The 14,474-nt window shown below is 35.3% G+C and overlaps 1 protein-coding gene across 1 annotated transcript in view; it reads left to right on the forward strand.

Annotated features, from left to right (window-relative positions):
* LOC105840758 overlaps positions 1-14,474 on the forward strand; it is a 79,842-nt gene that overhangs the window by 34,334 nt on the left and 31,034 nt on the right. Inside the window, exon 6 of the mRNA XM_036287797.1 lies at positions 1,555-2,955. Within this exon, the coding sequence (XP_036143690.1) occupies positions 1,555-2,955 (1,401 nt within the window). The remainder of the gene's footprint in view (positions 1-1,554; positions 2,956-14,474) is intronic.

Genomic DNA, 14,474 nt, shown 5'->3' on the forward strand with positions numbered 1-14,474 from the left:
TTAAACTATAATCTTGACGAGTAAAACTATTAGGAAGAAAAGGTATTCTTATATTTTTGGGTTGCTGAATTTGATTCTTACATTAGATTTACTCCATGAAGTTTGATATTTAACAGAAATTGGCCATTATGCTTACAAAATGTAAACCAAGATAGATTTTTAAACTCACATAATCCAGGTGAAGAAGGGAAAGGGATAAAAAATCTACTCAAGGCATAAATCAAGATAGAAATAAAAAGATTAGAAAATCAGATTTATTTTTTTCTGTGATAATGTACGTTTGGGAGTCTATTATCTTTTGTTTTATACTTTGTAAATATGATGACTGATTTCTGTTGAATGTCAAATGAGGTAAATCTAATGTTAGAATCAAAAGTTAGCAACCCAAAGTATAAGAATACTTTTTCTCCCTAATAGTTTTAATCGTTAAGATTATAGTTTAGTCCGAAAAGTATCACTTTAATGATTATTTTTTTGAGATTGGGGAAGAACCTTGAGCTGATGGGTCAAAACGGGCTTCAGATTCGGATTCAGTGATCTCAAAAACATAAGGATACCATGGTCTAATCCGCCGGACAACTTTTATTTTTTGTGTGCTTGTGAATTATCATGTTTTGCATAAAAGATAAAAAAATACAACAATAAAAGTAAAATTACATTATGCAAAAAAAAATATTAAAATTAAAAATTAATAACAATTTATTTTAAAGCAGTTTATTCAGCAGTATTTATAGTGCGTTAAGATTTTGTATATGTCTGATAAAACACTACAGTTAATTATATTAAAACTAAGCTTGTTCCTCAAAGTATGTAGTTCTTTGTTTGCAGCGTAGTATTACTGATTGCTTACTGTGCGCGATAAGTGATGGCTGATGAGAGATCCAACGAGAGTTGCCTTTTTTGAAAGATCTTCTGGACATTGTTTATCGCTTGTCGCTTATCACATACAGTCACATTAACTTAGTTTACTTATTAGCAGAAAATGTAAATTTAAAAATTATTAACATTTGCATTAAAATCGTTTTGACTCGAAATTTTCGAATAGTTTATATTTGAACTATAGGAATTTGAATCGAGATAGAGAGATTCGAATTGAATCGAATTTCATCAGATACAATTCGATTTGATTCAAATTCGAATAGTTCGTACATTTTTAATATAATCTTACTTTGGTTATAAAATTTTACACTTTTTAAATAATTTTTTACTAATATAAATTCTAGCTTATTTCTTATAAGGCACTACATGTAATTTTATTATTTAATTATTTTAGTAATAAGCATCTGAAACAATCTTAAAAACAATTTTCTTACGATAAAATCTACAGAATTTAATTAGATGTAAACAATTTTTATTATTTTTATCATAATTGTGTCTGAATAATTTCTGAACATCTTTAATTAAACGAAATTCGGAATTTTTTTGTTATATTTTTATCTTATACTTATAATTTTTAAATAGTAATTGAGACCTAGGACATAGAGCATTTTTAATTTAATTAATATGATTAACTGTTTTGCTCTACTTTTTTATTTTATATAATTTTTTTTACAGAACAAAGAAAAAACCATTGATTGTAAAGTAAATATCAGCAAAGGATGTAAGAAGATTAAATCCAATCAGTCACTTCAAGGTACAAATACAGCAACAATGGTCGCACAAAATTCATTGACAAAACTAAATTTATCTGCTATAGTCTATAACCGACAAAAAAAGATATCAAAAACTTGCAATCAACAGCAACAAACTTGCAATGTCTCCCAAGAGTCTAACTGTGATAACCTAGTGGTACAATCGCGCGATAACAGCCAGAATAATAGCAGCCCTAAAATAACGATGAGTATGCAGCGCGATGTCAAAGGTAAAAGTTCCAGGAAACGTGCCAATAATCTAATTGTAGCACAACAAGAGCCCAGTCCTGAGAAACAGACGAAGCTTATAGAGGAGAGTCCAGAGCATTCCAACGCTTTGTTACCTAAATTAACATCTATTCAACGCGCCGGCAAGATATCAGTGATATTAGCTAGCAATTCAAAATCTATCAAGTGCAAAGCAGTTGAGACTGTGGACAGTCAACTTGCTAAAAACTGTGATATTGATTCGAAGAGTTGTTCCATTACTAGTAACGTGATGGAAACATCGGGCCTTCTTACGAGGGACCAGATCCGCCTCTTGCAAGATACACCAGTCTTTAAAGACGGGAAAGTCCGTGACATTGACACAGATGCCTTGGATGATTATTTGAATGGCGGGAACAATTCGCAAGAACAGGAGGAGGAGTTGTTACAGTATTTTCAGCAAAGTAGCTCGTCTAGTTCTGATGTAGAAACTAGCGTCATTAGTTCCGATATTGAACAGATCTCTCGATCGGATAAAGTATCGCAACTGCGATTGATATTGCAACAGAATCTAAAAGCACCTGTTATCGCCACTGATCTGGCACCCGTAACAGTTGTACGGCAAAGTATTGGTATGGAAAAACGGGACCCCGCACAGAAACATAATCTCATACTCCCGACACTTCTAAATCATCCTAATCCAAGTAGTACGCGACGTCGTGTCAGTTTCGAAACAAATGTCGTCGAGCATGTTCAAGAGACGGCAACGCCGAGCGTAGCCAACACAGTGCCACAGAGTCCAAATACGCGACGTAGAATATTTAACTTTACTCCAATTTCACCCGGCCCGCATTCTCCTATTAATGGGCGCGCATCTAAATCAAACTCAGCAAACGCAAGTCCTTTCGTATCTCCGCGTAATACACCGGTGCCGAGATCACGCAGTAATTTGCAAGCCAGCAGTTCCAGATCACGTGGCCAAAAGACGCTCTCTCGCTCCATTTCGTGCAGCATGCCATATACCATTAAGACGACGGATACCTTCATCGTTCCGACGTCGAGCGGAACAGAACACTCGCGGCAAGTGTTAACAATAGCAACGACCAAGTCATCGGAGGTAAAAATTAAAATTAAATAAAATTAAATAAAATTAAATTTAATTATATTTGGTTCAGTGAGAAACGCCATTAGAAGTAAATGAGTTTTTGTCCAGTTCGCGCAGGAGCAATCCCCACTGCACCGTCTTACTGTTTGTGCTGTTTGCCAATGCTAATAATAAATAACGTGGGATCACCAAAATCGATAGTTATTAAAATATCCATGGAGAAGTTTGATTTTACGTTACAAGTGCATTTTTCAACTATACTTGAAGACATTTTCCTTTTAAAAGTCATAAATTGACATAAGTTGTCGACTCGAGCACGATATTTGCCACAGTTAAGTGGAATATAATATACAGTGTATGTATGACCTAACCTAATAGCGAGATAGTAGCCATGAGTCCGGGCATATGTATGGCACCAAGTAAGGCGTTACGCCCTTCCTATTATATCCTGTTTTTGCGCGCTTCGGTGGTTTTTCTCGCTGAAGTATAGATATAAGTCTAACAAGCATCAGGACTGTGCAAAACTTAAGGTCCTATAAAAACAAATAAAAGACTTTGTAAATTTAGCATATATATATGTTCTTCATAAATGAGTAGTTTTTTTTAAACGCATGCATATATATTATATGTCATAGTCAGTTTTAAAATCTGTCTTTTAAGTTGTTTTGCGACTATATTTTTAAATTATGGTTAAATATGAAATATTTTACAATTTGGCTATGAATTTGAGTTTTTTTTTTTATAAAATGCTAACAAGAGATCTGTCCAAATTGTCAAATATTTTAATGTAATTAAATATGTATATATATATTTTTTTTTGAGAATTACACGTAAAAATTGACCCTGAGAATCAAAAGAGCAATCTCTTAGCATTTTTTAAAATGAATTATCTTTTTGTATAAGTAGAAGACGTTGGTGTTCTCAGATGGTTGATTGGGCGATAATAAGTTAAAGCTATTTTCACATTGTTAGATATATAGAGTTAGAATATATTATTAATTTTTATGCAGGTTTTATGCAGAGGGAAAGGCATAGCTTCTTTCTCTGTACTCAGCCCTTGCATCTGTTATTTGTTCTACAGATGGGTTTGTGATTTTTTACGTAAAACATAGTCCATTGCAAAAAAAGTTGAATAATATCAACATTTCCAATTAATAAATACTTATAATTGAACAATTATCACAAAATCTTTTTTTTTAAGGTAGAAGAAGGAACGTCAAGTATGTATCCAAAAAATGCCTTGTTGAATTTTATTTAAAAAAACTTTTGTACAACTATTTAGGTAATTATTGCGACCGTGCTCGCGAGTGACGCAATTTTGCCCCTATCGGTGTCGTCGCCTTGCGTCACCCGGATAACGGAACGAAAGTGGTTTTATATTTATTACTCAAAAAGGATGAGCACGAAGTACGAGAGAGCGTACTCTTTTCGCGAGATGCGCGGTAATGATCTTTCAAATGGAAGCGTTAAAAGGGTGGACTTTGGCGGCTCCAATAGCCGACTACTTAGCCCTGAAAATTAGTAGAGGTGGAGGTTTGGTAAGGATGGTTAGAATTGAAAAGGCGAGAGAACTACCTCAAATAAAGCACAATTTAGAACAATAAAATTAACAATTACATTTACGAGTACAGACGAATACAATAAATAAGTATTATATACGTAACCTCGAGCGTACGATCGAGCGGTGACTATAATCCGCGTACAATGAGCAAGAACTTGCTTGAATTAACTCTGAATCGGGAAAAGAGCGATTATTACAGGCGCGATGCGATATAAAAGGATATTCTGAAGCGTGTTTTAATTTTTTCCTAAACGCAGGTAAATTGTTGTTACATCTCCGGCGCGAGGACAGTCATCAAAGACGGCCGGGACAGTGCGTTACAGCTCGCGCGGTACGCTCGTGATCTTTTGTTAACAAACTTATTTCGTGGGAAACGTAGGCTATATAATTAATAATTGCTTGCAAACAACGCAAGTAATCGCGAATAAATACCTTGACGAAAACAAATGCGAAATTACATGAGATTTTGCGACATAAATCGACGAAAGTGATTCGGCTGCGATGTAGGCGCGCACGTAACGAAAACGCAAAACGAAAATTCGAATTCACACAGGCAAGCAGGCTCAGGAGACTCGAAACTTTAGCTACTCTAAGATTTCACGAAACGAGAACGTAAAATTTGCGGTTGGTCCGCGACTTGTCCGATCGGGAAATCGACGATTTTACAGAGTATGTGACGCTTGTCTCACCAAATTCGCTCTTTACTCACTTCTTCAGGATGTTAGGGTCGGCTGCTGCGTCTCACCCACATCGCCAAAGTGAGGATTGATCCCGCGGGGGCTACGCCTCGACGCATTACGTATGCTGTCGCTACACACTCTTAGATCTTAAGCGCGAGACTTGAATTGGTCTGTTCTTAGCGGTAGGATTTCTTTCAATTTTGTCGGCAGCGGCTTTGTCCTTTTTGAACGGTCGCATTCTTATTTTCTGGGATGTTGTTACTGATTTGCATTTTGTAGTTCAACGGGAAATACTTCTCTTTTCTCTGCTTTTCTCGTCGGGATTTGCGATCCGGATGCCGTCCCGTCTATGCGCCATTAGAAGGTGTCTCCTCGGATCCTATAATACAATTCTACAGCATCGAAATTCTCACAAGATGTAATACAATTTTGGCAGTACTTTTATGGCAAAGCAAAAGGGCGGTACGACCTGTGTGCCCCGTTCTTGAGGGGGTCTTGGTAATTCCTAGCGGCAGCTAGTTCTTCTCTGATGTTTTGCCGTTCTTCTGGCGTCTTCCGGCAGAACGAGGTGTCAAAATTATACAAGACGACTTTTTGTGGTTGCCGATTTCCATTGCACTATTAATACAACGCTTGAAATAATTCGAATTTGACAGAGAAAAGCACACAAGGCAGCACACAGACAAAATAAAACGCGCCACGTTTTTGCGTTTATTCGCAAGCAGGAGGATGCAGAACTCGCGTAGAAATGCGGTTAGGCCTTCACGGCCCTTGTGACGGACATTTACATTAGCGATTTCTCACCGATTTTTGATGATCTTTAAATTTTTTGTTTTTATGTTAAGTTGTTAAGGTCATTATTTTGAACAATGAATTTTGAATTTTGCTTTATATATGTTACCACTACTTGGTCTTAGTTTTTGACTTTGTTTTTTTTAATTTTTTGGTTTGATTTTATTAGTTTTGAAGCAGGCGGGAGTGCAGAAAACGCGTGGGCAGGATGTAGGAACTTCGCCTTTCCTCATACATCCCGCATTAACATATATTTATAACATGTCCTATTTTCGTAGCACAGAACAATGTGAAAACAACGTGGATCTTGTTTGGTGTGGAAAGTTGCAAACCCATGTGATACAGTACAAGCGTGGACCTAGCTTTGCTCCGAAAGCAGAGGGAGGATGGAGTCGAAGTCGCTTTACATGGAAAGTTGAAAACCCATGTGGAATCGTACAAACGTGGACCTAGCTTAATTCCGAAAGCAGGGGAAGGGGGGTGGAAGTCACTTTTCGTGGAAAGTCAAAAATCCACGTGAAACCATACAAGCATGTCCTTAGCTTTGCCTAGAAAGCAGGAGAGACAGTGGAGTAAAAATCGCTTCACAAAAATATTTTTGCAATTATTGCAAAAACTAAGACCGAGTGGCGATAACATATACAGGGAAAAGTTGTTTAGAATAATGATTTTGACAACATATTTAAAGGTCATCAAAAATGGTGAGCAATCGCTAATGTAAACAATTTCCCTATTTTAATTTAACATTACAAATTATGTACAATCACATTACAACAAAATTACTTTTTTATTCTTTTCACTGCCAGGAGCCACTATAGTGGCTACTTGTTTTTTATTTGTTTTTTAAAATAAATTTCATAAATTTGCAAAGGTAGTTGTAAAGTTTGGCTTTTCAATTAAATAGTTGGTTAACATGTTCTAATAGATTTTGGTACCCAATTATTTACTTGTAATTATTTATAACAAATTAAAGTTAACAAAAGCTGATTTTTGAGAAAAAAATCAATATCTCGGAAATGAGTTAGTACGGAGGTCTAAAAATTTTATTAAATATTCTTCTAATGATGTAGAAAAACATGATTTTTTGCACGGAAAGAATTTTTTCTTAAAAATCCTGAAAATTGTAGTAATTGTGAGACAACGTGATCCGTGTAGAATTTTACTATATTTTTAACAAAATTTACTAAAATTTTAATAAAATCTGGTAAAACTTTAGTAAATTTTATTACAAGTAAAATTTTTTAAGGTTTACGTTGTTCCATAATTGCCACGATTTTAAGAGTAATTTTTAAGTGAAAATTCTCTCCGTTTGCAGAATTTTTTACAGGTCAGATTTTTGTTTATAAATTAATTTAAATTAGTTTATAGATTAATTTAATTAAGCGAAAAATCTGTTAATTGAAGTTTTTGCGTATATGAGCTTCTTTTTTTATTGAGTAGCTATACCAGGTATGTAAATACGAATTTTTGTATAGAAAATACACGTTTATTGTATAAAAATGAAAAAATATTTTATTCGAAGTATTGCCCATTGCTAGTTATACATTTTTCCAATCTCTCTGACAATTTGTGGATGCCACGCCAAAAAATTGTTTCTCTTTTGAGGCAAATTAGTTATCGAGTCATTTTTGTACATTTTTGTAAGATGTGAAGCGCTCAGCAAGTGCGTGTCTCATCGATGCAAATAAGTAATAATCGGATGGAGCCAAGTCTGATGAGTAAGCCGCATGCGAAAGTATTTCCCAACCAAACGCCTCAATCGTTTCCTTGACCGGTTTTGCTGTGTGTGATGGTGCATTATTATGAAGCAAAATCACTTTGTGTTGCCTTTTTTGATATTCTGGTCATTTTTCCCGCAAAGCTTGATTCAAATTGATCATTTGTTGTCGGTAGCGTTCAGTATTAACTGTTTCACCAGGTTTTAGCAGCTCATAATAGATCACACCCTTCTGATCCTACCAAACATAGAGCATTGTCTTCCGTCCATAGCGGAATTGCATTTGGCCTTGCAATTGATGTCGATGGTTTGCCTGGAGTTACCCATGATCTTTTACGCTCAGGATTCTCAAAATATATCTACTTTTCATCGCCATTCACAATTCGATGGAAAAATGATTTTCTTTTGTACCTGACGAGCAGCATTTTGCAAGTGGTTTTTCGGTTTTTCTGCTGTCTTTTATTCAGTTCATGTGGAACCCATTTTCCCATCTTCTGGATCTTTCCTATAGCTTTCAAACGTATGGAGACGGCTTCTCGTGTCACATTTAATTGATCCACGAGTTGTTGCGTTTGAGCGTCATTCTCATCCAACAATGCTTGCAATTCGCTGCCTTTAAATTTTTTCGGTGGTCTTCCACGTTCTTCTCACGTCAAAATCGCTACTTTTGAATTTTTTTAAACACTCAAAGCACTGTGATTTACCAAGAGCATGCTCACCGTAAGCTTCGACGAGCATTTAATGCGATTGTGCAGCAGTTTTCTTCAAATGGTAACAGAAACTCAATGCTGTCCACAAATCGTAGTTTCCAGGCACAAAATTTGACATGTTCAACGCTATTAAAAACTATGCTGTTGTATGAAACTTGTATTGTTGTGAGTTGAAAATTTTTATCAGATGTCAAAATAAGAAAATGGCGCCAATGGCGCGGTTTGGTGGTAACTACATTGAGAGCTAGCGCCATCTATGGGCAAATTCCGGTTTCATATTTACAGCCCCATGTTCTGATGAAATTAATATCTTTAGAATAGAATGTTTTATATCTATGTAATAAGTTTAAATATATGATATAAATGCTAAGAAGGAGTAATGTTTATTAGGCAATCATGTTGTAGCTGTTATTCTGAATTTTGATTATTTTTACCGTCAATCTTGAACGAGTAACAGCCCAGAAAAATGGATACTGCAAAATATCCAAATTTTACTAATTTGCTAGTTGATGGTCATATTGGATTCGCCATATTGAATTTGCAGATTCTGACTTCAGATTCGGAATCAGCGACCTAAAAAACATAGGTATGCAAAGTTTCAGAAAGATCCGCTACAAAAAACAATTCGGCAGTAAAAGGGTTAAGGGAGTATACCACCTTGGAGGACTGAAAATCATATTGTTACGCGCGCGCCCGCGGAAAGGAAAAAGACACACAACACTTATAAATTAAGCGACTTTATTCTAGCGGTTATTCACACAACTGTCCAAATCCGAGACGGAGAGACAATTCATTGTTTTATTCGCGTTGTCAAGCTCATGACAGTTGACAACGCTCTTCACGAAAATCAATATATTGATCGGTCAGAACAGCTGACCGATCAAACGGGCAGGGGCGTAACAATATGTATGATTAGTGAATGTATATTAGTGAATTTTTTTTAAGAAAACAGTGAATGTTACTAAAATTTTGTTGCAAGGTCTTTATTCTAGTACTTTTAAAGAATATAAAAAATATATTTAAAAAATTTTTTTAATTAAAAAATGGCGGACTTATCGTTCTACTGGAACGCCTTTTATCTAACATCACCAATTGGTATTGCGGGGTTCTCAGACATCTTTTGACCTAGAACAAAAAACAAAAATTTCTTATTTTTTATATACTAAAAGCTAACAAAGTACTTACGGAAATTTTAAAATATGCATTTGAAAGAACATAGCAATAAAAAAATTTTTTTTGACTGAAAAATGATAACAAAAATGTTATAAAAAACATTTTTTAATTTATCCTGAAATCCGTATGTACTTTGTTACGATAACATGTAAAAACGATTTCCTGAAAATTTCAAATAAATTGGTTGGATAGTTATTGAAATTCGCGCAACGCCAGTTTGAAAAATGTTATTTTGAGAAAAACGCATTTAAAGTTTTAGATAATAAAATTTTGCTGAAAAAATTGGAAAATTTAAATGTACCTTTAGTCGTCAGTTCCATGAAGTACGCCTTCTAGATGTTTATAAGTTTTATCTGCTTTCCTTCGACTGGATGCTGTCTGAACCTTTTTTGCAGTATTAGTCAAAGAGCACTCCACTTTAGTGATGCGTTAGACGTTTTCTTCCATATAAAAATTGAAGCAATTTTGACTGATTTTCAAGTCTAATATCTGCATGATTTTTATAAGACTTTCTAAGGCATTATTAAAGGAGCATATAGCGATGTCTGCGGAAAATATTTAATACTGTTTTGCGACTTTGAATTGATTTAGGTGCGATTGATTAAACAATTGCATTGATGTATGCTTTTGTTTGTATTTTTTTTTTAAGATTTACTTACAAAGATAAATGACCTATCGGGTAAATATGAAGCAGTTCAAAATTCTTGGAGCGGCAAGACTGTGAAGCGCGCTAGATGTTGCTCCGACGCGCTTCGATATAATGGCTTGATATTTAAAAAATATGATTTATTTTACAATCAGAGTTGTGGTATTTTATGATATTAATTAATTTTATTTAACGATAATAAGATACAGAAGTTCGGTCTCGGCGGAACCATTGCGAGATTTAAACAGATGTTAGCGCGAACGAAGGACGCAAAACAAAACATGTTATCCTGACGGCGGTACGATGTATTCTCTCGTTTATCTCGCATTTCTTACGTACGAATCTCCACCATCCGACTGTTAATGCCGTCGCAAAATTTAGTCCCCACACTCGGTTGTCCTGATCGAGTATTCGACCCGAATGCTAATCATCTCTGCCGCTGTCATCGATTTCCGAAACATTATCGTTATCCTCATCGCTGATCCACGGCTTTATATAGTCCGCTGCCGATGATGTCTGAAGAGGGCTCTCATGTTCACCGACCTTGCGCACATTGTAACGATCGTTGCGCAGGATTCACAATTTCGTATGGTTCAAGATATTTAGATGCTAATTTGTTGCGTGCGTTTGGTAGCTTTTTTTCGATAACGAAAGGATGCTTTCCTTTTTTTGTCAAAATTAACCCTATTTTTTTGAATTTTTATAATATCTTATTTTCTTTGAATTGTTATTATATTCTCCCGAGCTTGTCGTCGAATTTCTCTTGGTTGTCGTCAAATAAAGTAATAAATTTGTTTTCTAATAATTTCCTGATATTAGGATCGTCACGAATACGCGGATCAATCCAAATAATACATGAAAAGGCGTCGTTTTAATACTTTGGTGCGGTGTTGTATTTAGACATAATTGCGCAGTGTCAAGATATTTATACCATTCATTATGCTTCGGAGCTGCTACTTTAGTAAGTAATGGTATCACGGTACAGTTAATGCGCTCGACTTGACCGTTAGACCGTGGTATTCCCGTGGTTGTTAAAATATGCTGCACGTTTTCCGTCCGGCAATATTCTTGCGACGTAAAAGCTGAGCCTTTATCTGATATTATTCGTCTGGGATTGAAAAATAGATGATTGCTTTTTCAGACGATTAACTACCTTAGCTGCGCTTGTTGATTTGGTCGCATATAGCCATGTAAATTTGGAAAATGCGTCAACGATTACAAAAATATGGTTGTAACTTTTTAGTAGATGGTAAGGGTGTCAGATGATCGATATGAAATGTATCTAGTCGCACAGTTCCTTTCTTAATAGGATTTAAAAAACATTCTTGTTTTTCTTGCTTTTTCCCAGCCAGAATACAGGCAACACAATTCGCCATAACGCTTTTGACTTTAGAGCGTAAATTCGGAATCCAGTAGTCAGCTCTAACCAACGTCTCCCTTTTGTTGACGCCGAAATGGCCTTGTTTGTGAACCTTCCTTATTATTTGTATTTGCATGGCTTTAGGAATAATCATCCGTATATCGTCTTCTGTTTCTTTGTACAGAATTTCTCCGCGAATTATATGGTCGTTTATCTTTCTTTGTTCAGTCGTCTCGAAAATTTTAGCTAAGCAGGCATTCTCTCGTTGCGCCTTCCTTAAACGCGTCGCCAATCCATCTCTGCATTCGCTTATTATTAGACAAGATGGTAGTGGATTTGGACAGGGCGTCGACATACGTCATGCTCTTACTAGGTCGATGCTCCACGACATATTGGAATTTCTCCAACAGTAGTGCCCATTAGACCACTCGTACGCATAAGTCCTTCTTTGCCATAGTCAAAACGAACGACTGACAGTCAATTACAATTTTGAACGATATGCTTAACAGATATACACAAAAACGTCTAAGCGCTTGCACTATTGTAAGGACATCTAACTCATAACTTGTATATTTCTTTTCCGCCGGAGTAGTTTTGCCGCTCGCGTAATATACAGGGTGTAATAATTGATCTTTGTAATAAGCTCCGTAACTATACTTCGACGCGTTAGTATATAGTTCGGTTTCCGCGTTAGCTCGATATAAACTTAACATCGGTCGCTTACTTAATTACTTAACATAGCCTTTAACCGCTCAAACGCCCCTCTTTTGGCTACACCAAATTGAAACTCCTCACCCGCTCTTAACAAGTTCGACAATGGACGAGCCATAATGCTATAACCCGGAATAAATTTGCGAAAATACCCACTTAATCCGAGAAAACCTGCACCTTACGTACATATCGCGGCTCAGGGAAGCACATGACGGCCTTGGTCTTTAACTTGGACGGATTGTACCATTTTCGACAACATGGCCTAGAAATTCGACCTTTTTTTGCAAGAAGCTACACTTTTTCTAATTTATCGCCAATCCGCTCGACTCGCAACATCCAAAACAGCTTTAAGATTATTTAGCCTATTGTCTTTGTTATTCGAGAGTATAATTAAATCGTCTAAATACGTTAACACAGGTTTTGTTTTTGCTAAATCTGCAGAAAACTGCGTTAATAAACTTTTGAAAGACGGAAGGCGAGTTACATAAGCCGAACGGTACTCTTAAAAATTTGAACTGGCTAGCAGGTACAATGAAAGAATGTATACTTTATATACTTGCTTCGTCCATTCGAACATAAAAAAAACTGTTCTTTAAATCGAGTGTACTAAACACCTTAGCGTTCTACAATCGATTTAACTGATCTTTGATCAGATGGAGAGGGTACCTATCTTTATTTGGTTTAAAATTTACAATCAACTCTGTCAACGCTTGCTTATGATCTACGTTTCGTATATGTGAGATATCTAACTGTTCGCGCGCTGCACCGTGTTAATCGCAAAAATCTCCTATTATCCCTTGTCATTCAGAAAAAAATTTTAATTTTTTTGACTTTCCAAGGTGGTTTAGTTTATTCCCCTAACTCTTTGTGTGTTAGTGAAAAGTATTTTTTTCCACCTTTTTATCATCGCTTTTATCAATATTTAACCTCTTTTTTACGTATCCTGATGCGGTTTTTTACTTTTTTAAGTGGCTAAGGGTTCAATATTAATATTTTGAATACTAAGGAATTAATATGTTTATTAGTTTTATTGTTATAAATAAATGAGTTTAAAAAAATGCCAATTTACGTATAATAATTTAGTTGTGGAAAAATGCTCTATAAATATATTTGAAATGTACATGGATTTTGTTTTTTAGATTGTAGAATTCAAATCAGGAGTCAGATTTTTAAAATTCAAGATGGTGGATTCAACATGGCGGACAAAAGATCGAAAATTTATTCAATTTACGCGAGAATCTGTAATAAGGGGTTTTTGGGGCCGCTGATTACGAATCCGAAGTCAGATTTTGAAAATTTAAAATGGCGGATCCAATATGGTGGACGAAGATCGAAAATTCATTCAATTTACGCGAGGATCTGTAATAAGGGGTCTTTGAGTTATGAATCTGATTATGAATCTCAATTTAGATTTTCGAAATTTAGGACGACGGATTTAATATGGCGGAAAAAACATTGTAATTTTATTATATTTTAGCAAAAATATATGATAGGCGGTTTTGGATAAAAAAATATTCATAAAAACATATAAATAACGACTTTAGATAGAATAAGAACTTTTTCTCAGTGGCGGAGCAGAGAAAAGAGCGAGTATTGTATGTTTTGCGGTTAGCAGCGCATGCGCTTTGTCTTCACCGTGCATGAGCAGCATAAGCTCAGACTTCGAAGCTGCTAGGTGGCGAGTCCGCTTTCACAACTGGGATAACTGCTTCTAGGATATAACTCTGGGTAAATCACAAATGGACCTCATCAAATTTTTATTTGGTAAATATTTTTTTACTGAAGAAAGGCACTTTTTCCGGAGCGTATAGCTTTTAAAAAGAAAAAAATGGATGATAGAAGAAATTTTAGAGATCCCAATTGGGTTTAAATCAGATGAAGAAATCTCAGATTCGGAACATGAATATGTCGAAGGCTTTGTCGAAAACGATGATTTTACCCTAAAATCGACGATTTTTCTGAAGAAAATTTTATTCAAAACGATGAAGATTTTGATGAGAAAGATGACGTACTTCTTAGTACAATTATCTAATTTAGATGGTATTTGGAAAAAGAAAAGAAGACGAGTTACTTGTACACCATTTGTTACACAACAAGCTCCGAAGAATATAAAAAAAAATACACAAACTTCTTTTCATATTTTTCAGTGTTTATTTTCAAACGAAATAGTCACAAATATCA

The sequence above is a fragment of the Monomorium pharaonis genome, chromosome 5, assembly GCF_013373865.1.
Source record: "Monomorium pharaonis isolate MP-MQ-018 chromosome 5, ASM1337386v2, whole genome shotgun sequence".
NCBI lineage: Eukaryota > Metazoa > Arthropoda > Insecta > Hymenoptera > Formicidae > Monomorium > Monomorium pharaonis.